This window comes from Eptatretus burgeri, chromosome 5 (genome assembly GCF_056783735.1).
Source record: "Eptatretus burgeri isolate ZD-2024b chromosome 5, Ebu_testis_v1, whole genome shotgun sequence".
Lineage (NCBI taxonomy): Eukaryota > Metazoa > Chordata > Myxini > Myxiniformes > Myxinidae > Eptatretus > Eptatretus burgeri.
This window is the reverse complement of record NC_140965.1, coordinates 16,577,170-16,604,805: the sequence shown is the minus strand read 5'-3', so window position 1 is coordinate 16,604,805 and position 27,636 is coordinate 16,577,170. Positions and strand designations below refer to the sequence as shown.

Genomic DNA, 27,636 nt, shown 5'->3' with positions numbered 1-27,636 from the left:
ACAATGTGAAGTTTATTTGTAGATGTTCAAGCATTCCATAACAGCCCAAGCGAATAAGCTCATGCGGCCACGGCTCAACAACTCTCCTCGTCGGTTTGAGCTCAGTGGCGCAAAATGGCACAACCCTCTCAGTAGCAAATATTTGCAAATCCTCGAAGCATGTTTAGCCCTTCAGAACCTGGATTAGTTTTTCTAAGTTTTGGGAAAGTCAGGGAAAATGTCAGGAAAAAATGATGGAGGCATTTTCACCCGCTGAGTGCAGCGTGATGGCAGCACTCAGCGGGTGTCCATCATGGGGGAACAGAGTAAAAGTGCTACTTGCTAATCAAAATGCAACCGACAAACTTGTAAAAGAAAACCAGATAAACTTTTTAAATCACCACAACCAAGACAACAAGGCAGCAACAACTCGTTTTAAGTAGAAATATTATAATCAATGGCAAGGTCGCTGTTTTTTTTTTTCCCGATACGTGTATAACCTTTTAGAACTCCTTAGGATGTTATTCCTCATAGGCATCCGTGATGGCAATTTAAACAAAAGTCGCACAAAGCGAGGCCTGTGTTGGGAGACGCAAGCCGCAGTAACATCCCGGAAGTCACCAAGGGGACGACGAGGGCCATCATTCCTCGGGCCAACAAAATGGGCACACAAATCTTTTAAAGCAATGAAGCCAAAGAATAAGAGCAACAACAACAACAACAACAATCAGTTTAGCCGATTAACAGTGTTGCTCTACTTGCAAAATAAAGTCTTCTTTAGATTGTACTTCTTTTTCGTTATCCTCTAAAAAGGCAACGCTTGCTTTCATACTAAAACTGAACGACGCGATGCTTGACTAGATCTGCAAGCTTAAAAAAATCAGGAAAATACTCTACCATTCACTACCGCTGTGACTCTCACTTGCCAATCTCCTCATTTCATGACATTTACAAAACTTTCTGTCACCTGCCCTGCCCACCTTAATAAAATACCAATTTTAACCTCCACCGATTGCCGTGTATTAACTTGTCGTGTAATACCAATTAACCAATACCATCCATTCTCCACCGATTACTCGACCAGCGCTGCCCGTCCTCCCCTCAAGGACGGAGAGTACCGTCTTCGTAGCGGCCATCCACTTGTGAAGCCCTACTTACCACTTGCTTTGTGAAACTGTTCACAAAATCCTCTTTGCGGTAACCCTTCTGCAGGGAACATGGGAAAGGAGCATTTGTTAGATTACATGCAAAAACGGTGCACCGGCACGACCACAACTACCCCCTCCCCACTCTTACTGTGCCCCTTCCCCTGCTAACCCTTCATTTTCTTACTCCCACAGTCCCCTATCCTCATTTTGCTCTTCGATTTTCTTTTTGAATGTGCCACCACCCTAACACCAACCCCCCTTACCTTTATTCCACTCCTGGGTTCCTCAGCCTCTAAGAAACACTCCCCCCAACCCCTCCCCCCCTTATCAGCCTCCAACCAACATTCCGTCCCAATCACCACCGCATACCTAATTCAAATGCCCCATTTTCTCTATCACGAACACATTCAGTTCAGGCCTTCGAAATCAATGTTATCATTGGAATCATTCTTGTTGACATTTGCCCCCCAGAGCCCAAATCCACAACATGCTGTTTCACAATCCACACAAGCGAAGATGTTTGCTTCCCTACAAACGGCATGTCCGTACAATCGCCAAATTGGAGAATAATTTACATTTTTGTCCAACGTAACCTGTGAGAGCGAGCGAGCGAGCGAGCGAGCGAGCTAGTGAGTGATATTCTCCGTATCAAGGCACAGCACACAGTACCATGGCTTTTGGCAAGTATGGATCAGAACCCAGCATTGGCAAGAAAGAATTTCCTTTCTTGTCGAGCACAAAACAATTTCCTCAGTGAATAACTATGTCAACGCCCCTGGAGACACCAACACAGCCTTCTGAAAATGCCAAAATGCTTCGTTTGCCGACATCGAGCATAACCACCCTGAACAATGGAGAAACATTAAATTTTCACCCTCGACCCCAAGAGTTCAAGCGATAAACACGAATGGCGTCGATAAGTGAAGCTCGACACGTGGGGTCAGGGAGGTGAGCTGAAGGACGAGCGATAAGAGGTCCAGCACATAGACCGTTTCCATCGTTACCGAGACATTTAGAAACGTTGACGCGTCGATGCCCCTTGGATCCCCAGCCCTTCGAAACAGACAATGGAGCGAACGATGACGGCTAGCAACCTGTGGCGGTACGCCAGGCTACGCTACAGTGGCACCTTTATTCCTCATAGGGTCTGGTGCTCAACTTCAAGAACCCTCCCGAGGCAAAGAAACTCCTCACATCGTCAATAGCAACAGATTTTTTTTTTTTAAAAAAACAAGGATAACAATCTGAAATGCTGACTGGGCAATTCATCTCAAATACCTCGGTTATCTTTTCAACCATCCTTCACCCGTGCGTCCCTATTTACACCCTTAACTCGCATTCAAACCTCAACCCGTTTTCTTTTCACCATCATTCCTTCTCAGGTCTTGTTTGTCTCCATAAATCACTTTTGCGAATTCCACCTTCACGTTGCTGTGCTCCACTGAACCGCATTCCACCATGATCCTACCTGGCGGTCCTCCAGCCTGCGATGCGTTTGCTACGACACCAAAGGATGATGAAAGCACATGAACCAAGGGAAATGAGGTTCAAATAATCGATGTGTAACGTCATAGCTTAACGAGGAAATACCACGACGAAACACTGCTCCACATTTACAGAACGCTTTACCACCTCTCCTGAAAATCGACTGTTTCGGTACAAAAGGTTTGAACCTCAGCACGGCAAGAAAGGTAGTTGTCACGTAACAGAAGATGTGTACTCGTTACCCGTAATATGAGGGATGTGCCTTCTCATTCAGGACAAGAAAAATCATGTAGATCTCCAAAAGAGACATTTACTCTCAAGGTTCCTGGGGTATGAGTAAAACAACACGGGCGAAGTGAAAGGATGCAGGTTTCAACACAGATGGAACACGTCCTTTTGAAGAATGCTGAAATCGATTTCAAAACCGAATGACAACAATGCGGAATGACAACAATGTCGAGTACCAACCTTGTCGTATTAACTTGTTAATCAGAGGTTTTAACAAGTCTCAAAAGGAGCTTTCCATTACTTCCGTCACTGTGGATGACAGTTGTGTTTTGACCGCTGTTTGTCTGTCTGCCTGTCAGTGAGCACAATATCTCAAAAAGTTATTGATGGATTGAGATGAAATTTGGTGGACAGGTTGGGTGTGTGACGAGGACGAATTGATTCGATTTTGGTGAAGATCGATTGTGGATCCCGTTGTGAGGCTTTTTTTTTTTTTTTTTTGAACGATTCTTCATCCTTGAGAAATGGGGCCACAAACGGATGTAAAACACGATATCTCAAAAAGTTGTCGTTGGATTATGACAAAACTTGGTGGATGAGTTGGTTAGATGAAGAGAACAAGCCGATTTGATTTTGCTTCAGGTCAGCAGCTCTGGCCTATCATCCATCCATCGGGACCAGACTGTGCAGAGCGTTGGTGGTGCCTCAGCAGTCTCCTTAGCTATTGGGCACAATCCTGGACGGGTCACCACTCCAACACAGGCCCATCTGGCCTGTCAGTGGGATACAAAACTGGAAACCACAACATTTTGGAATCTTTCGCGACGAAGCCGAGTCTATGGGCCCATCACTTCACCATCACCAACAGGTCGGTGGTCTGTCTGTCTTCTTCCACCTCATTTCTGGTCTTGCACCCTCTGCAGTCTCTGTGCTGTGCACCCCCCCCCCCCAAGTTAAGTAAAACATTAATAAATACTTTTCTTTTTTAAAGTCAGACCATGCATGATGCATGTCATCCACCAGCAACCCCCTCCTAGTGAAACTGCCAAAATCCAGAACCACTGCTCACCTCCACTCATTTATTCCTTTCATCCCACATGTGGAACCACCTTCCATACTCTTCGATCTCGTTTTTCTCTCCCGGCCTTCAAGTCAGCTGTTCACTTCCATCTCAAATCGTCCCCCATTCAAAGGCACGATTTTTCTGCACCCGTTAAGCCACCCCCCCCTTCCCAAAATTTTGCTTATGTATCCATCTCATCCACAACTCGCATTCTCCGCTAACCGTAATCGTTACCTGCATCCCTTGTTTGTCTGTCTCCATCTACCTTCTCCCACCACCCTGCTGTTGGCATTCCCCCTTTCTCATGCTGTTCCCTTTGTTGTGTTGTGTCCTGGTCTGCCCGGTATCCTCGCCCTTCCAGTAGCCTCGACTATGTATTGAATTTTTTTTTTTTTTTTAACATTGACAATTTTAACATTTTTTAACATTTTTAACATTTTTAACATTTAACATTTAGCCGTTCTCATTTTCTTTATCAATCACCTTCTTTCTTCCATCCCGTTTGAACAGTCACAACGTGGGACCATTTCCTCGGGCGTTGTTGGTGTTTGTTGTAAGAAAGTTGACCCCACGGCCACAAAAGTTCATCATTGGGATTTCACCACGAAAGGCCGTGCCATCAAATGTTGGTGATGAGAATTTAATAATCAAGGGAGATAACTTTGTGTGATCATTTCTTTGCATTTGTAAACATTCTTGAATCGATCAAGACCCCACCACCTGTCCCCTCATCCATGCGCAACCATTTGACTTTCTTCAAACACTCCTCCCAGGTAATGTTGAGGAAGCCATTAGGTAAGCTAATGCAGAATTAATCACCAAATCTCATTACACCATGCTGCGCTTAAGGGTGTTTAACTCCTTACGACTGACTAGACTTTAAAAGGGGGCAAAGAAACAATGGCTTTGTGGAATTGTTGAACCGAAGGCATGCGTGCAAGCAATCAGACAGATAATTATGATGCGACTCGTGGATTTTCTCTTTCCTTACAAGTGTCAACTTGTGCGAACCTGGCCTGGAGAGAGCAATGGATGCAGGTTCGCGACCAGATGCTGCAAAAGTTCTCTCTTATTGACTCGAGTTCAATGCAGTTTGTGCTTACCGCTTTATACATCTTGCGCAGGTCCTTTATGCCCCACAAATGCTGAAGCAGAAAGGAAGCAGCCTCTGATGTTTTGGGGCAGTTACTAAAGAGAAGATAGATTAAAAAAAAAAAACAGTCAGTATGTTATGGTGAGGGTTGATCATTATTAATAAAAACCATGTACGTGCAATATGTGACAGGAGCCATCTACATGCTATGTTATATCTCAACAATTGCCTTTTTGTACATGTAGAAACACAAACAGAAGGCTCTTCCTTGAACCTCTTGTCCATCCTTGTTTGCATGGAACCTCCTACTTTAACAGACAATTATTCCCATATTCTTGTGATGTCGCCTGGAGAACATTTCCCACCCAAGTCTTTCAGGAACTGGCTGGCCAGGTTTTTCACGGACCAATTACAATCACCCTTCCACACCAACACAACGTTCACCCATCTATACCAATATAACAATCCCAATTCTGTATCATGACAGCAATCCCCCTTCTGTACCAAAGATAACAATCTCCCTTCTGTATCAGGGTCATTCCATGTCAAATCATCAAAGAATCTGCCGTCATCTCTCAGATTTTTGTAAAACTTTGGGAACCAATTGGGACCCATGAAAAACGGCAAGAACTCAAATATTTTTGCTAACAGCCTCTTAATTAGTGAGATACAGACTAACGAACTTTGGACTAATTAGCATGACGTCGCGAATTCAAATGGCCATATCTCTCAAAGTATAACACCGAGAGAGCTGGTTTTGGTGTCATTTTAAAGCTATTTTCATGCCCTATGAATTTGTCTGGGCAACATTTTCCTACCTCCAACCACAAAAAAGTTATCACAAAATATAAACTTCAATCATGAATCCCCCAAAAAAATGTATCCTTCAGATTTCCTCAAATTCATCCCAGAGGTACCTAATGATGTCAAGAAGCTTCCACATAAATTTTGTGATGGGCACTCCAATAGTTTCTGAGATATGAGCAATAATGTACATGTACGTATGGCATATAGGTTCGAAAATCAGCATTTGTAATGTATTATACAATCAATAAGTGAGTTCAAGTCCACAGTGTTCACTAACCTGACTTAGGCTTTCAATTTCCTCTTCAATGCAGCAACAGCAGCACTTGTGTCTTCCCCTCAGGCCCAGTTGAAAATGAAAGTATATGATACTTCAAAGCAATTGATGGTTGTTCCCTGTGTTCGCTGTCATGGCTATACTAGGTTAGAATGATTGTATAATACATTACAAATGCTGATTTTCGAACGTACATACGTACAGAACGTACATACGTGAAGAGTGATTGTTATCTTAGTACAGATGGTTGATTGTTATCTTGATATAGAAGAATGATTGTAATAATGATATAGAAGATTGACTGTTATCTTGGAACAGGATGATTGTAATCATGATATTGAAGTGATTGTTATGATAGAGAAGAGTGATTGTTATCTTGATACAGAAGGATGATTGTTTTCATGATATTGAAGAGTGATTGTTATTTTGGTACAGGATGATCATCATCATGATGGGTCATTCCATGTTAAATCATCAAAGAATCTGCCGTCATCTCTCAGATTTTTGTGTTACACTTTGGGAACCAATTGGGACCCATAAAAAACGGCAAGAACTCAAATATTTTTGCTGACAGCCTCTTAATTAGTGAGATACATTTCTATATGCCATACGTACATGTACATTATTGCTCATATTTCAGAAACTATTGGAGTGCCCATCACAAAACTTATGTGGAAGCTTCTTGTCATGACAATGTACCTCTGGGATGAAATTGAGGAAATTTGAAGGATACATTTTTTGGGGATTCACGATTGAAGTTTATATTTTGTGATAACTTTTTTGTGGTTGGAGGTACGAAAATGTTGCCCAGACAAATTCATAGGGCATGAAAATACCTTTAAAATGACACCAAAACCAGCTCTCTAGGTGTTATACTTTTAGAGATATGGCCATTTGAATTCGCGACGTCGTGCTAATTAGTCCAAAGTTCGTTAGTCTGTATCTCACTAATTAAGAGGCTGTCAGCAAAAATATTTGAGTTCTTGCCGTTTTTTATGGGTCCCAATTGGTTCCCAAAGTGTAACACAAAAATCTGAGAGATGACGGCAGATTCTTTGATGATTTAACATGGAATGACCCATCATGATGATGATCATCCTGTACCAAAATAACAATCACTCTTCAATATCATGAAAACAATCATCCTTCTGTATCAAGATAACAATCACTCTTCTCTATCATAACAATCACTTCAATATCATGATTACAATCATCCTGTTCCAAGATAACAGTCAATCTTCTATATCATTATTACAATCATTCTTCTATATCAAGATAACAATCAACCATCTGTACTAAGATAACAATCACTCTTCAATATCATGGGAGCAATCATCCTTCGACACCAAGATAACAATCACTCTTCAATATCATGATAACAATCTTCCTTCTGCACCAAGATAAAAATCATCCTTCTGCATCAAGATAACAATCCCCGTTCTGCACCAACATAACAATCCCCCTTCTGTACCAAGATAACAATCCCCCTTCTGCACCAATATAACAATCCCCCTTCTGTACCAACATAACAATCCCCTTCTGTACCAACATAACAATCACCCTTCTGTACCAACATAACAATCCCCCTTCTGCACCAATATAACAATCCCCCTTCTGTACCAACATAACAATCCCCCTTCTGTACCAACATAATAATCACCCTTCTATATCATGAAGAAAAATCACTTCTTTTGCATGATAACAATCATCCTTCTGTACCAAAATCACAATCACCCTTCTGTACCAACATAACAATCACCCTTCTGTACCAACATAACAATCACCCTTCTGTACCAACATAACAATCACCCTTCTGTACCAACATAACAATCACCCTTCTGTACCAACATAACAATCCCCCTTCTGTACCAACATAACAATCCCCCTTCTGTACCAAGATAACAATCACCCTTCTGTTCCAAGATAACAATCACCCTTCTGTACCAACATAACAATCCTCCTTCTGTACCAACATAACAATCCCCCTTCTGTACCAAGATAACAATCCCCCTTCTGTACCAACATAACAATCCCCCTTCTGTACCAAGATAATAATCACCCTTCTATATCATGAAGAAAAATCACTTCTTTTGCATGATAACAATCATCCTTCTGTACCAAAATCACAATCACCCTTCTGTAACAACATAACAATCATCCTTCTGAACCAAAATCACAATCACCCTTCTGTACCAACATAACAATCACCCTTCTGTACCAACATAACAATCACCCTTCTGTACCAACATAACAATCACCCTTCTGTACCAACATAACAATCCTCCTTCTGTTCCAAGATAACAATCACCCTTCTGTTCCAACATAACAATCACCCTTCTGTTCCAACATAACAATCACCCTTCTGTTCCAACATAACAATCACCCTTCTGTACCAACATAACAATCACCCTTCTGTACCAACATAACAATCCTCCTTCTGTACCAAGATAACAATCCCCCTTCTGTACCAAGATAACAATCCCCCTTCTGCACCAATATAACAATCCCCCTTCTGTACCAACATAACAATCCCCCTTCTGTACCAAGATAACAATCCCCCTTCTGTACCAAGATAACAATCCCCCTTCTGTACCAACATAGCAATCCCCCTTCTGTACCAACATAACAATCACCCTTCTGTACCAACAAAACAATCATCCTTCTGTACCAAAATCACAATCACCCTTCTGTACCAACAAAACAATCATCCTTCTGTACCAAAATCACAATCACCCTTCTGTACCAACAAAACAATCACCCTTCTGTACCAACATAACAATCACCCTTCTGTTCCAAGATAACAATCACCCTTCTGTACCAACATAACAATCACCCTTCTGTTCCAAGATAACAATCACCCTTCTGTACCAACATAACAATCACCCTTCTGTTCCAAGATAACAATCCCCCTTCTGCACCAACATAACAATCCCCCTTCTGTACCAAGATAACAATCCCCCTTCTGTACCAACATAGCAATCCCCCTTCTGCACCAACATAGCAATCCCCCTTCTGTACCAAGATAACAATCCCCCTTCTGTACCAACAAAGCAATCCCCCTTCTGTACCAAGATAACAATCCCCCTTCTATATCATGAAGAAAAATCACTTCTTTTGCATGATAACAATCATCCTTCTGTACCAAAATCACAATCACCCTTCTGTACCAACAAAACAATCCCCCTTCTGTACCAAGATAATAATCACCCTTCTATATCATGAAGAAAAATCACTTCTTTTGCATGATAACAATCATCCTTCTGTACCAAAATCACAATCACCCTTCTGTTCCAAGATAACAATCCCCCTTCTGTACCAACAAAACAATCCCCCTTCTGTACCAACATAAAAATCATCCTTCTGTTCCAAGATAACAATCACCCTTCTGCACCAACATAACAATCCTCCTTCTGCACCAACATAACAATCATCCTTCTGTACCAAGATAACAATCCCACTTCTGTACCAACATAAAAATCACCCTTCTGTACCAACATAACAATCACCCTTCTGTACCAACATAACAATCACCCTTCTATTCGAACATAACAATCCCCCTTCTATTCGAACATAACAATCACCCTTCTGTACCAAGATAACAATCCGCCTTCTGAACCAAGATAACAATGACCATTCTGCACCAAAATGACAATCACCCTTCTATATCAGAACAATCATCCTTCTGTTCCACGATAACAATCACTCTTCTATAGCATGATAACAATCATCCTTCCGCACTAAGATAACTTTGACCATTCTGCACCAAGATAACAATCATCCTTCTGTACCAAGATAACAATCCCCCTTCTGTACCAACATAGCAATCCCCCTTCTGCACCAACATAGCAATCCCCCTTCTGCACCAACATAGCAATCCCCCTTCTGTACCAACAAAACAATCCCCCTTCTGTTCCAAGATAACAATCACCCTTCTGTTCCAAGATAACAATCCTCCTTCTGCACCAACATAACAATCCCCCTTCTGTACCAACATAACAATCATCCTTCTGTTCCAAGATAACAATCCCCCTTCTGTACCAACAAAACAATCCCCCTTCTGTACCAACATAAAAATCATCCTTCTGTTCCAAGATAACAATCCCCCTTCTGTACCAACAAAACAATCCCCCTTCTGTACCAACATAACAATCCCCCTTCTGTACCAACATAACAATCCCCCTTCTGTACCAACATAACAATCCCCCTTCTGTACCAACATAACAATCCCCCTTCTATTCCAACATAACAATCACCCTTCTGTACCAAGATAACAATCCGCCTTCTGAACCAAGATAACAATGACCATTCTGCACCAAAATGACAATCACCCTTCTATATCAGAACAATCATCCTTCTGTTCCACGATAACAATCACTCTTCTATAGCATGATAACAATCATCCTTCCGCACTAAGATAACTTTGACCATTCTGCACCAAGATAACAATCATCCTTCTGTACCAAGATAATCCCCCTTCTGCACCATTATAACAATCACCCTTCTGCACCATGATAACAATCATCCTTCTGTACCAAGATAACAATTATCCTTCAGAACCAAGATAACAATAATCCTTCTGTTCCAAGACAACAATCACCCTTCTGCACCAAGATAACAATCACCCTTCTATATCACAACAATCATCCTTCTGTTCCACGATAACAATCACTCTTCTATAGCATGATAACAATCATCCTTCCGCACTAAGATAACTATGACCATTCTGCACCAAGATAACAATCATCCTTCTGTACCAAGATAACAATCCCCCTTCTGCACCAACGTAACAATCATCCTTCCATATCATGATAACAATCATCCTTCTGTTCCAGCATAACAATCATCCTTCTAAATCATAACAATAATCCTTCTGTTCCACGATAACAATCACCCTTCTGTTTCACGATAACAATCACCCTTCGATATCATGACAGCAATCATCCTTCTTTTCTGCGATAACAATCACCCTTCTGTACCAAGATAACAATCACCCTTCTGTACCAAGATAACAACACCCTTCTGTATCATGATAAAAATCATCCTTCTGTTCCACGAAAACAATCAACCTGTACCAACATAACAATCACCCTTCTGTACCAAGATAACAATCATGCTTCTGTACCAAGATAACAATCACCCTTCTATATCAAGACAACAATCACCCTTCTGTACCAACATAACAATCATCCTTCGACATCATGATAACAATCATCCTTCTGCACCAATATAACAATCCCCCTTCTGTTCCACGAAAACAATCAACCTTCTGTACCAACATAACAATCACCCTTCTGTACCAACATAACAATCACCCTTCTTTTCCAAGATAACAATCCCCCTTCTGTACCAACATAACAATCCCCCTTCTGTACCAACAGAACAATCACCCTTCTGTTCCAAGATAACAATCCCCCTTCTGTACCAACATAACAATCCCCCTTCTGTACCAACAGAACAATCACCCTTCTGCACCAATATAACAATCCCCCTTCTGTACCAAGATAACAATCCCCCTTCTGTACCAAGATAACAATCCCCTTCTCCACCAAGATAACAATCATCCTTCAGTACCATGATAACAATCATGCTTCTGTACCAAGATAACAATCACCCTTCTATATCAAGACAACAATCACACTTCTGTACCAACATAACAATCACCCTTCTGTTCCAACATAACAATCCCCCTTCTGTACCAACATAACAATCCCCCTTCTGTACCAACATAACAATCCCCCTTCTGTACCAACAGAACAATCACCCTTCTGTTCGAAGATAACAATCCCCCTTCTGTACCAACATAACAATCACCCTTCTGTACCAACAGAACAATCACCCTTCTGTACCAACAGAACAATCACCCTTCTGTTCCAAGACAACAATCCCCCCTTCTGCACCATGATAACAATCACCCTTCTGCACCATGATAACAATCATCCTTCGATACCAAGATAACAATCACTTCAATATCATGAAAACAATCTTCCTTCTGCACCAAGATAAAAATCATCCTTCTGCATCAAGATAACAATCACCCTTCTGCACCAAAAAAACAATCCCCCTTCTGTACCAACATAACAATCCCCCTTCTGTTCCATGATAACAATCACCCTTCTGCACCATGATAACAATCATCCTTCGATACCAAGATAACAATCACTCTTCAATATCATGATAACAATCTTCCTTCTGCACCAAGATAAAAATCATCCTTCTGCATCAAGATAACAATCACCCTTCTGTACCAACATAACAATCCCCCTTCTGTACCAACATAACAATCACCCTTCTGTACCAACATAACAATCACCCTTCTGTACCAACATAACAATCCCCCTTCTGCACCAATAATAACAATCCCCCTTCTGTACCAACATAACAATCCCCCTTCTGTACTAACATAATAATCACCCTTCTGTACCAACATAACAATCCCCCTTCTGCACCAATAATAACAATCCCCCTTCTGTACCAACATAACAATCCCCCTTCTGCACCAATAATAACAATCCCCCTTCTGTACCAACATAACAATCCCCCTTCTGTACCAACATAATAATCACCCTTCTATATCATGAAGAAAAATCACTTCTTTTGCATGATAACAATCATCCTTCTGTACCAAAATCACAATCACCCTTCTGTACCAACATAACAATCACCCTTCTGTACCAACATAACAATCACCCTTCTGTACCAACATAACAATCCCCCTTCTGTACCAACATAACAATCCCCCTTCTGTACCAACATAACAATCACCCTTCTGTACCAAGATAACAATCACCCTTCTGTTCCAAGATGACAATCACCCTTCTGTACCAACATAACAATCCTCCTTCTGTACCAACATAACAATCCCCCTTCTGTACCAACATAACAATCCCCCTTCTGTACCAACATAACAATCCCCCTTCTGTACCAACATAACAATCCCCCTTCTGTACCAACATAACAATCCCCCTTCTGTACCAACATAACAATCCCCCTTCTGTACCAACATAACAATCCCCCTTCTGTACCAAGATAATAATCACCCTTCTATATCATGAAGAAAAATCACTTCTTTTGCATGATAACAATCATCCTTCTGTACCAAAATCACAATCATCCTTCTGCACCAAGATAACAATGACCCTTCTGTTCAAACATAACAATCATCCTTCTGTACCAAGATAAAAATCATCCTTCTGTACCAAGATAACAATCCCCCTTCTGCACCAATATAACAATCACCCTTCTGTTCCAAGATAACAATCCCCCTTCTGTACCAACATAACAATCCCCCTTCTGTACTCACATAACAATCCCCCTTCTGCACCAACATAACAATCATCCTTCTGAACCAAGATAACAATGACCATTCTGCACCAAAATGACAATCACCCTTCTATATCATAACAATCATCCTTCTGTTCCACGATAACAATCACTCTTCTATAGCATGATAACAATCATCCTTCCGCACTAAGATAACTATGACCATTCTGCACCAAGATAACAATCATCCTTCTGTACCAAGATAACAATCCCCCTTCTGCACCATGATAACAATCACCCTTCTGCACCATGATAACAATCACCCTTCTGCACCATGATAACAATCATCCTTCGATACCAAGATAACAATCACTCTTCAATATCATGATAACAATCTTCCTTCTGCACCAAGATAAAAATCATCCTTCTGCATCAAGATAACAATCCCCGTTCTGCACCAACATAACAATCCCCCTTCTGTACCAAGATAACAATCCCCCTTCTGTACCAACATAACAATCCCCCTTCTGTACCAACATAACAATCCCCCTTCTGTACCAACATAACAATCCCCCTTCTATATCATGAAGAAAAATCACTTCTTTTGCATGATAACAATCATCCTTCTGTACCAAAATCACAATCACCCTTCTGCATCAACATAACAATCACCCTTCTGTAACAACATAACAATCATCCTTCTGTACCAAAATCACAATCACCCTTCTGTACCAACATAACAATCACCCTTCTGTTCCAAGATAACAATCACCCTTCTGTTCCAAGATAACAATCCCCCTTCTGTTCCAAGATAACAATCACCCTTCTGTTCCAAGATAACAATCCCCCTTCTGTACCAACAAAACAATCCCCCTTCTGTACCAACATAACAATCCCCCTTCTGTACCAACATAACAATCCGCCTTCTGTACCAACATAACAATCCCCCTTCTGTACCAACATAACAATCCGCCTTCTGTACCAACATAACAATCCCCCTTCTATTCCAACATAACAATCCCCCTTCTGTACCAACAAAACAATCCCCCTTCTGTACCAACATAAAAATCATCCTTCTGTTCCAAGATAACAATCCCCCTTCTGTACCAACAAAACAATCACCCTTCTGTACCAACATAACAATCCCCCTTCTGTACCAACATAACAATCCCCCTTCTGTACCAACATAACAATCCGCCTTCTGTACCAACATAACAATCCCCCTTCTGTACCAACATAACAATCCCCCTTCTATTCCAACATAACAATCACCCTTCTGTACCAAGATAACAATCCGCCTTCTGAACCACGATAACAATGACCATTCTGCACCAAAATGACAATCACCCTTCTATATCAGAACAATCATCCTTCTGTCCCACGATAACAATCACTCTTCTATAGCATGATAACAATCATCCTTCCGCACTAAGATAACTTTGACCATTCTGCACCAAGATAACAATCATCCTTCTGTACCAAGATAACAATCCCCCTTCTGCACCATGATAACAATCACCCTTCTGCACCATGATAACAATCATCCTTCTGTACCAAGATAACAATTATCCTTCAGAACCAAGATAACAATAATCCTTCTGTTCAAAGACAACAATCACCCTTCTGCACCAAGATAACAATCACCCTTCTATATCATAACAATCATCCTTCTGTTCCACGATAACAATCACCCTTCTGTTTCACGATAACAATCACCCTTCGATATCATGACAGCAATCATCCTTCTTTTCTGCGATAACAATCACCCTTCTGTACCAAGATAACAATCACCCTTCTGTACCAAGATAACAACACCCTTCTATATCATGATAAAAATCATCCTTCTGTTCCACGAAAACAATCAACCTGTACCAACATAACAATCACCCTTCTGTACCAAGATAACAATCATGCTTCTGTACCAAGATAACAATCACCCTTCTATATCAAGACAACAATCACCCTTCTGTACCAACATAACAATCATCCTTCGACATCATGATAACAATCAACCTTCTGTACCAACATAACAATCACCCTTCTGTACCAACATAACAATCACCCTTCTGTACCAACATAACAATCACCCTTCTGTTCCAAGATAACAATCCCCCTTCTGTACCAACATAACAATCCCCCTTCTGTACCAACAGAACAATCACCCTTCTGTTCCAAGATAACAATCCCCCTTCTGTACCAACATAACAATCCCCCTTCTGTACCAACAGAACAATCACCCTTCTGCACCAATATAACAATCCCCCTTCTGTACCAAGATAACAATCCCCCTTCTGTACCAAGATAACAATCCCCTTCTCCACCAAGATAACAATCATCCTTCAGTACCATGATAACAATCATGCTTCTGTACCAAGATAACAATCACCCTTCTATATCAAGACAACAATCACACTTCTGTACCAACATAACAATCATCCTTCTGTTCCACGAAAACAATCAACCTTCTGTACCAACATAACAATCACCCTTCTGTACCAACATAACAATCACCCTTCTGTTCCAACATAACAATCCCCCTTCTGTACCAACATAACAATCCCCCTTCTGTACCAACATAACAATCCCCCTTCTGTACCAACAGAACAATCACCCTTCTGTTCGAAGATAACAATCCCCCTTCTGTACCAACATAACAATCCCCCTTCTGTACCAACAGAACAATCACCCTTCTGTACCAACATAACAATCCCCCTTCTGTTCCAAGATAACAATCCCCCCTTCTGCACCATGATAACAATCACCCTTCTGCACCATGATAACAATCATCCTTCGATACCAAGATAACAATCACTTCAATATCATGAAAACAATCTTCCTTCTGCACCAAGATAAAAATCATCCTTCTGCATCAAGATAACAATCACCCTTCTGCACCAATATAACAATCCCCCTTCTGTACCAACATAACAATCACCCTTCTGCACCATGATAACAATCACCCTTCGATACCAAGATAACAATCACTCTTCAATATCATGATAACAATCTTCCCTCTGCACCAAGATAACAATCCCCCTTCTGCACAAAGATTACAATCCCCCGACTGTGCCAACATAATCCCCCTTCTGCACCAACATTACAATCACCCTTCTGCACCAACATAACAATCCCACTTCTGTACCAACATAACAATCATCCTTCTCCATCATAACAACAATCACTCTTCTGTACCAAGATAACAATCATACTTCAGTACCAAGATAACAATAATCTTTCTGTTCCATGATAACAATCACCCTTCTGCACAAAGATAACAATCACCCTTCGATATCATGATAACAATCATCCTTCTGTTCCACGATAACAATCACCCTTCTATATCATGATAACAATCACCCTTCTATATCATAACAATCATCCTTCTACATGATAACAATCATCCTTCTGTTCCATGATAACAATCACCCTTCTGCACCAAGATAACAAACACCCTTCTGTTCCATGATAACAATCACCCTTCAAAATCATGATAACAATCATCCTTCTACACGATCACAATCATCCTTCTGTTCCATGATAACAATCACCCTTCTGCACCAAGATAACAATCACCCTTCTTCACAAAGATAATGATCCCCCTTCTGCACCAAGATAACAATCACCTTCGATATCATGATAACAATCACCCTTCTATATCATGAAAACAATCACCCTTCTATATCATAACAATCATGCTTCCACATGATCACAATCATCCTTCTGTTCCACGATAACAATCACCCTTCTGCACCAAGATCACAATCCCCCTTCTGCACCAAGATAACAATCCCCCTTCTGCACAAAGATTACAATCCCCCTTCTGTGCCAACATTACAATCCCCCTTCTGCACCAACATAACAATCCCCCTTCTGTACCAACATAACAATCACCCTTCTGTCCCAACATAACAATCACAATTCTGTACCAACATAACAATCCCCTTCTGTACCAACATAACAATCCCCTTCTGTACCAACGTAACAATCCCCTACTGTACCAACGTAACAATCCCCTTCTGGACCAACGTAACAATCCCCTTCTGTACCAAGATAATCCCCCTTCTGTACCAACATAACAATCACCCTTCTGTACCAACATAACAATCACCCTTCTGTACCAACATAACAATTATCCTTCTGTACAAAGATAACAATCATCCTTCAGTACCATGATAACAATAATCCTTCTGTTCCATGATAACAATCACCCTTCTGCACCAAGATAACAATCACCCTTCTGCACCAAGATAACAATCACCCTTCTGCACCAAGATAACAATCACCCTTCTGCACCAAGATAACAATCACTCTTCTGCACCAAGATAACAATCATCCTTCAGTACCAAGACAACAATCACCCTTCTATATCACGATAACAATCATCCTTCTGTTCCACGATAACAATCATCGTTCTGCACCAAGATAACAATCACCCTTCTGCACCAAGATAACAATCACCCTTCTGCACCAAGATAACAATCACCCTTCTGTACCAAGATAACAATCCCCCATCTGTACCAACAAAACAATCATTCTTCTACATCATGATAACAATCATCCTTCTACATCATGATAACAATCACCCCTCTGCACCAAGATAGCAATCACCCTTCTGTTCCACGATAACAATCATCCTTCTGTTTCACGATAACAATCCCACTTCTGCAACAAGATAACAATCACACTTCTGCAACAAGATAACAATCCCCTTCTGTTCCACGATAACAATCATCCTTCTGTTTCACGATAACAATCATCCTTCTGCACCAAGATAACAATCCCACTTCTGCACACAGATTACAATCCCCCTTCTGTGCCAACATTACAATCCCCCTTCTGCACCAACATAACAATCCCCCTTCTGTACCAACATAACAATCCCCCTTCTGTACCAACATAACAATCACCCTTCTGTCCCAACATAACAATCACAATTCTGTACCAACATAACAATCCCCTTCTGTACCAACGTAACAATCCCCTTCTGTACCAACGTAACAATCCCCTTCTGTACCAACGTAACAATCCCCTTCTGTACCAACGTAACAATCCCCTTCTGTACCAAGATAATCCCCCTTCTGTACCAACATAACAATCACCCTTCTGTACCAACATAACAATCACCCTTCTGTACCAACATAACAATTATCCTTCTGTACAAAGATAACAATAATCCTTCTGTTCCATGATAACAATCACCCTTCTGCACCAAGATAACAATCACCCTTCTGCACAAGATAACAATCACCCTTCTGCACCAAGATAACAATCACCCTTCTGCACCAAGATAACAATCACTCTTCTGCACCAAGATAACAATCATCCTTCAGTACCAAGACAACAATAATCCTTCTGTTCCATGCTAACAATCACCCTTCTATATCACGATAACAATCATCCTTCTGTTCCACGATAACAATCATCGTTCTGCACCAAGATAACAATCACCCTTCTGCACCAAGATAACAATCACCCTTCTGTACCAAGATTACAATCCCCCATCTGTACCAACAAAACAATCATTCTTCTACATCATGATAACAATCATCCTTCTACATCATGATAACAATCACCCCTCTGCACCAAGATAACAATCACCCTTCTGTTCCACGATAACAATCATCCTTCTGTTTCACGATAACAATCCCACTTCTGCAACAAGATAACAATCACACTTCTGCAACAAGATAACAATCCCCTTCTGTTCCACGATAACAATCACCCTTCTGCACCAAGATCACAATCACCCTTCTGCACCAAGATAACAACCACCCTTCTATATCACGATAACAATCACCCTTCTGCACCAAGATAACAATCACCCTTCTGCAACAAGATAACAATCCCCCTTGTGTACAAACATAACAATCATCCTTCTACATCATGATTTATAATCATCCTTCTACATCATGATAACAATCACCCTTCTGCACCAAGATAACAATCACCCTTCTGTACCAAGATAACAATCCCCCTTCTGTACCAACATAACAATCATCCTTCTACATCATGATTTATAATCATCCTTCTACATCATGATAACAATCACCCTTCTGCTCCAAGATAACAATCACCCTTCTGTTCCACGATAACAATCATCCTTCTGTTTCATGATAACAATCACCCTTCTGTACCAAGATAACAATCACACTTCTGCACAAAGATAACAATCCCCCTTCTGAACCAAGATAACAGTAATCCTGTTGCACGATAACAATCACTCTTCTGTACCAAGATCACAATCATCCTTTAGTCCCAAGATAACAATTATCCTTCTGTTCCACGATTTACAATCACCCTTCTCTATCACGATAACAATCATCCTTCTATTCCACGATAACAATCACTCTTCTGTACCAAGATCACAATCATCCTTCAGTCCCAAGATAACAATTATCATTCTGCACCAAGATAACAATCACCCTTCTCTATCACGATAACAATCATCCTTCTATTCCACGATAACAATCACCCTTCTACATCATGATAACAATCATCCTTCTACATCATGATAACAATGATCCTTCTGTTCCACGATAACAATCACCCTTCTGCACCAAGAAAACAATCACCCTTCTATTCCACGATAACAATCACCCTTCTACATCATGATAACAATCATCCTTCTACATCATGATAACAATGATCCTTCTGTTCCACGATAACAATCACCCTTCTGCACCAAGATAACAATCACCCTTCTGCACCAAGATAACAATCCCCTTCTCCACCAAGATCACAATCATCCTTCTGTACCATGATAACAATCACCCTTTTGTACCAAGACAACAATAATCCTTCTGTTGCTGGATACCAATCACCCTTCAGTACCATGATAACAATCCCCCTTCTGTTCCAAGATAACAAGCACCCTTCTGCACCAAGATAACAATCACCCTTCTGTACCAACATAACAATCATCCTTCCACATCATAATTACAATCACTCTTCTGTACCAAGATAACAATCATCCTTCAGTACCAAGATAACAATAATCCTTCTGTTCCATGCTAACAATCACCCTTCTGCACCAACATAACAATCACCCTTCTGCACCAACATAACAATCACCCTTCTGCACCAAGATAACAACCACCCTTCTATATCACGATAACAATCATCCTTCTGTTCCACGATAACAATCACCGTTCTGCACCAAGATAACAATCACCCTTCTGCAGCAAGATAACAATCACCCTTCTGTACCAAGATAACAATCCCCCTTCTGTACCAACATAACAATCATTCTTCTACATAATGATAACAATCATCCTTCTACATCATGATAACAATCACCCTTCTGCACCAAGATAACAATCACCCTTCTGTTCCACGATAACAATCACCCTTCTGTACCAAGATAACAATCCCCCTTCTGCACCAAGATAACAATCCCCCTTCTGCACCAAGATAACAATCCCCCTTCTGTACCAAGATAAGAATCCTCCTTCTGCACCAAGATAACAATCACCCTTCTGCACAAAGATAACAATCCCCCTTCTGCACCAAGATAACAATCCCCCTTCTGCACCAAGATAACAATCATCCTTCAGTACCAAGATAACAGTAATCCTTCTGTTGCACGATAACAATCACTCTTCTGTACCAAGATAACAATCATCCTTCAGTTCCAAGATAACAATTATCCTTCTGTTCCACGATAACAATCACCCTTCTGCACCAAGATAACAATCACCCTTCTCGATCACGATGACAATCATCCTTCCATTCCACGATAACAATCACCCTTCGGCACCAAGATAACAATCACCCTTCTGCACCAAGATAACAATGACCATTCGGCACCAAGATAACAATCATCCTTCTGCACCAAGATAACAATCATCCTTCCGCACCAAGATAACAATGACCATTCGGCACCAAGATAACAATCATCCTTCTGCACCAAGATAACAATCATCCTTCCGCACCAAGATAACAATGACCATTCGGCACCAAGATAACAATCACCCTTCTGCACCAAGATAACAATTATCCTTCAGTACAAAGACAAAAAATAATCCTTCTGTTACAAGATAACAATCACACTTCAGTACCATGATAACAATCACCCTTCTGCACCAAGATAACAATCACCCTTCTGCACCAAGATAACAATCACCCTTCTGCACCAAGATAACAATCACCCTTCTGCACCAAGATAACAATCACACTTCTGCACCAAGATAACAATCCCCCTTCTGTACCAAGATAACAACCCCCCTTCTGTCCCAAGATAACAATCCCCCTTCTGTACCAAGATAACAATCACCCTTCTGTACCAAGATAACAATCACCCTTCTGTACCAAGATAACAATCACCCTTCTGCACCAAGATAACAATCCCCCTTCTGCACAAAGATAACAATCCGCCTTCTGCACCAAGATAACAATCCCCCTTCTGCACAAAGATAACAATCCCCCTTCTGTACCAAGATAACAATCCCCCTTCTGTACCAAGATAACAATCACCCTTCTGTACCAAGATAACAATCACCCTTCTGCACCGAGATAACAATCACCCTTCTCTTTCATAACAATCATCCTTCTGTTCCAAGATAACAATCACCTTCTATTTCATGATAAGAATCATCCTTCTGTTCCACGATAACAATCACTCTTCTGTGCTAAGATAACAATCCCCCTTCTGCACCAAGATAACAATCCCCCTTCTGCACCAAGATAACAATCCCCCTTCTGCACCAAGATAACAATCCCCCTTCTGCACCAAGATAACAATCCCCCTTCTGCACCAAGATAACAATCCCCCTTCTGCACCAAGATAACAATCCCCCTTCTGCACCAAGATAACAATCCCCCTTCTGCACCAAGATAACAATCCCCCTTCTGCACCAAGATAACAATCCCCCTTCTGCACCAAGATAACAATCCCCCTTCTGCACAAGATAACAATCCCCCTTCTGCACCAAGATAACAATCCCCCTTCTGTACCAAGATAACAATCACCCTTCCGTACCAAGATAACAATCACCCTTCCATATCAAGATAACAACAATCCTTCTGTACCAAGATAAGAATCACCCTTCTGCACCAAGATCACAATTATCCTTCTGTTCCACGATAATCACAGTTCTGCACCAAGATAACAATCACCCTTCTGCACCAAGATAACAATCATCCTAATACATTATGATAACAATCATCCTTCTACATCATGATAACAATCATTCTTCTGTTCCACGATAACAATCACCCTTCGGCACCAAGAAAACAATCCCCCTTCTGTGCCAAGATAACAATCACCCTTCGGCACCAAGAAAACAATCACCCGACTGTACCAAGATAACAATCACCCTTCTGTTCGAACATAAGAATCCCCCTTCTGTACTCAGATAACAATCCCCCTTCTGTACCAAGATAACAATTCCCCTTCTGTACCAAGATAACAATCCCCCTTCTGTACCAACATTACAATCATCCTTCTACACCAAGATAACAATCCCCCTTCTGTACCAAGATAACAACCCCCCTTCTGTCCCAAGATAACAATCCCCCTTCTGCACCAACATTACAATCATCCTTCTGCACCAAGATAACAATCCCGCTTCTGTACCAACATAACAATCCCCCTTCAGCACCAACATAACAATCATCCTTCTGAACCAAGATAACAATGACCATTCTGCACCAAAATGACAATCACCCTTCTATATCATAACAATCATCCTTCTGTTCCACAATAACAATCACTCTTCTATAACATGATAACAATCATCCTTCCGCACTAAGATAACTATGACCATTCTGCACCAAGACAACAATCATCCTTCTGTACCAAGATCACAATTATCCTTCAGAACCAAGATAACAATAATCCTTCTGTTCAAGACAACAATCCCCCTTCAGTACCAGGATAACAATCACCCTTCTGCACCAAGATAACAATCCCCCTGCTGTACCATGATAACAATCATCCTTCTATATCATGATAACAATCATCCTTCTGTTCCAGCATAACAATCATCCTTCTAAATCATGATAACAATAATCCTTCTGTTCCACGATTACAATCACCCTTCTGCAACAACATTACAATCATCCTTCTTTATCATGATAACAATCATCCTTCTGTTCCAACATAACAATCATCCTTCTATATCATGATAACAATCATCCTGTTCAAAAATAACAATCAACCTTCTAAATCATGATAACAATCATCCTTCTGTTCTGCGATAACAATCACCCTTCTGTACCTAGATAACAATCACCCTTCTGTACCAAGATATCAATCACCCTTCTGCACCAAGATAACAACACCCTTCTGTATCATGATAAAAGTCATCCTTCTGTTCCACGAAAACAATCAACCTTCTGTACCAAGATAACAATCATGCTTCTGTACCAAGATAACAATCACGCTTCTGTATCAAGACAACAATCACCCTTCTGCACCAACATAACAATCCCCCTTCTGCACCAAGATCACAATCCCCCTTCTGCACCAAGATAACAGTCCCCCTTCCATATCAAGATAGCAATCACCCTTCAGTACCAAGATAACAATAATCCTTCTGTTCCATGACAACAATCACTCTTCTGTACCAACATAAGAATCACCCTTCTGTACCAAGATAACAGTAATCCTTCTGTTGCACGATAACAATCACTCTTCTGCACCAAGATAACAATCACCCTTCTTTATCACGATGACAATCATCCTTCGGCACCAAGATAACAATCACCCTTCTGCACCAAGATAACAATCACCCTTCTGCACCAAGAAAACAATCACCCTTCTGTTCCACGATAACAATCCCCCTTCTGCACCAAGATAACAATCACCCTTCTGCACCAAGATAACAATCACCCTTCTGCACCAAGATAACAATCACCCTTCTGCACCAAGATAACAATCCCCCTTCTGTAGCAAGATAACAATCCCCTTCTCCACCAAGATAACAATCACCCTTCTGTTCCACGATTACAATCACCCTTCTGTTCCACGATAAAAATCACTCTTCTGTACCAAGAAAACAATCCCCCTTCTGCACCAAGACAACAATCACCCTTCTGTACCAAGATAACAATCACCCTTCTGTACCAAGATAACAATCACCCTTCTGAACCAAGATAACAATGCCCCTTCTGTACCAAGACAACAATCACCCTGATGCACCAAGATAACAATCCCCCTTCTGCACCAAGATAAGAATCCCCATTCTGCACCAAGATAACAATCCCCCTTCTGTACCAAGATAACAATCCCCGTTCTGCACCAAGATAAGAATCCCCATTCTGAACCAAGATAACAATCCCCCTTCTGTACCAAGATAACAATCCCACTTCTACACTAAGATAAGAATCCCCATTCTGCACCAAGATAACAATCCCCCTTCTGCACAAAGATTACAATCCCCCGACTGTGCCAACATAATCCCCCTTCTGCACCAACATTACAATCACCCTTCTGCACCAACATAACAATCCCACTTCTGTACCAACATAACAATCATCCTTCTCCATCATAATAACAATCACTCTTCTGTACCAAGATAACAATCATACTTCAGTACCAAGATAACAATCACCCTTCTGCACAAAGATAACAATCACCCTTCGATATCATGATAACAATCATCCTTCTGTTCCACGATAACAATCACCCTTCTATATCATGATAATCACCCTTCTATATCATGATAACAATCATCCTTCTACATGATAACAATCATCCTTCTGTTCCATGATAACAATCACCCTTCTGCACCAAGATAACAATCACCCTTCTTCACAAAGATAATGATCCCCCTTCTGCACCAAGATAACAATCACCCTTCGATATCATGATAACAATCACCCTTCTATATCATGAAAACAATCACCCTTCTATATCATAACAATCATGCTTCCACATGATCACAATCATCCTTCTGTTCCACGATAACAATCACCCTTCTGCACCAAGATCACAATCCCCCTTCTGCACCAAGATAACAATCCCCCTTCTGCACCAAGATAACAATCCCCCTTCTGCACACAGATAACAATCCCACTTCTGCACACAGATAACAATCCCCCTTCTGCACACAGATAACAATCCCCCTTCTGCACACAGATAACAATCCCCCTTCTGCACACAGATAACAATCATCCTTCTGCACGAAGATAACAATCATCCTTCTGCACCAAGATAACAATCCCACTTCTGCACAAAGATTACAATCCCCCTTCTGTGCCAACATTACAATCCCCCTTCTGCACCAAGACAACAATCCCACTTCTGTACCAAGATAACAATCACCCTTCTGTACCAAGATAACAATCACCCTTCTGTACCAAGATAACAATCACCCTTCTGTACCAAGATAACAATCACCCTTCTGTACCAAGATAACAATCACCCTTCTGTACCAAGATAACAATCACCCTTCTGTACCAAGATAACAATCACCCTTCTGTACCAAGATAACAATCACCCTTCTGAACCAAGATAGCAATCACCCTTCAGTACCAAGATAACAATAATCCTTCTGTTCCATGACAACAATCACTCTTCTGTACCAAGATAACAATAATCCTTCTGTTCCATGACAACAATCACCCTTCAGTACCAAGATAACAATAATCCTTCTGTTCCATGACAACAATCACTCTTCTGTACCAACATAAGAATCACCCTTCTGCACCAAGATAACAATCACCCTTCTGCACCAAGATAACAATCACCCTTCTGCACCAAGATAACAATCACTCTTCTGCACCAAGATAACAATCATCCTTCAGTACCAAGACAACAATAATCCTTCTGTTCCATGCTAACAATCACCCTTCTATATCACGATAACAATCATCCTTCTGTTCCACGATAACAATCATCGTTCTGCACCAAGATAACAATCACCCTTCTGCACCAAGATAACAATCACCCTTCTGCACCAAGATAACAATCACCCTTCTGCACCAAGATAACAATTACCCTTCTGTACCAACATAACAATCATCCTTCTACATCATGATCACAATCATCCTTCTACATCATGATAACAATCACCCTTCTGCACCAAGATAACAATCACCCTTCTGTTCCACGATAACAATCATCCTTCTGTTTCACGATAACAATCCCACTTCTGCAACAAGATAACAATCACACTTCTGCAACAAGATAACAATCCCCTTCTGTTCCACGATAACAATCACTCTTCTGTACCAAGATAAGAATCACCCTTCTGTACCACGATAACAGTAATCCTTCTGTTGCACGATAACAATCACTCTTCTGTACCAAGATAACAATCATCCTTCAGTCCCAAGATAACAATTATTCTTCTGTTCCACGATAACAATCACCCTTCGGCACCAAGATAACAATCACCCTTCTCTATCATGATGACAATCATCCTTCTATTCCACGATAACAATCACCCTTCGGCACCAAGATAACAATCACCCTTCTGCACCAAGATAACAATCACCCTTCTGCACCAAGATAACAATCCCCCTTCTGTACCAACATAACAACAATCATCCTTCTACATCATGATAACAATCATCCTTCTGTTCCACGAGAACAATCACCCTTCTGCACCAAGAAAACAATCACCTTCTGTTCCATGATAACAATCACCTTCTGTTCCATGATAACAATCACCCTTCTGTTCCACGATAGCAATCCCCCTTCTGCACCAAGATAACAATCACCCTTCTGCACCAAGATAACAATCACCCTTCTGCACAAAGATAACAATCCCCCTTCTGCACCAAGATAACAATCCCCCTTCTGTACCAAGATAACAATCACCCTTCTGTACCAAGATAACAATCACCCTTCTGTACCAAGATAACAATCACCCTTCTGTACCAAGATAACAATCACCCTTCTGAACCAAGATAACAATGCCCCTTCTGTACCAAGACAACAATCACCCTGATGCACCAAGATAACAATCCCCCTTCTGTACCAAGATAACAATCCCCCTTCTGCACCAAGATAAGAATCCCCATTCTGAACCAAGAGAACAATCCGCCTTCTTTACCAAGATAACAATCCCATTTCTGCACCAAGATAAGAATCCCCATTCTGCACAAAGATAACAATCCCCCTTCTGCACCAAGATAACAATCCCCCTTCTGCACCAAGATAACAATCCCCCTTCTGCACCAAGATAACAATCCCACTTCTGCACAAAGATTACAATCCCCCTTCTGTGCCAACATTACAATCCCCCTTCTGCACCAACATAACAATCCGCCTTCTGTACCAACATAACAATCACCCTTCTGTACCAAGATAACAATCACCCTTCTGTACCAAGATAACAATCCCCTTCTGTAC

General features: G+C 41.0%; 1 protein-coding gene across 2 annotated transcripts in view; it reads right to left on the bottom strand.

The window, feature by feature from the left end:
• Positions 1-27,636, bottom strand: part of LOC147025929 (plakophilin-2-like) — a 75,204-nt gene that overhangs the window by 8 nt on the left and 47,560 nt on the right. For both annotated transcript variants that reach the window (XM_085880840.1, XM_085880839.1), the window contains exons 12-13: positions 5,007-5,091; positions 1-1,185 (exon numbers count right to left, since the gene is read on the bottom strand). The exon at positions 1-1,185 is cut by the window's left edge and continues 8 nt beyond it. In XM_085880840.1, the coding sequence (XP_085736966.1) occupies positions 1,081-1,185; positions 5,007-5,091 (190 nt within the window). In that variant the 3' untranslated portion in view covers positions 1-1,080. The remainder of the gene's footprint in view (positions 1,186-5,006; positions 5,092-27,636) is intronic.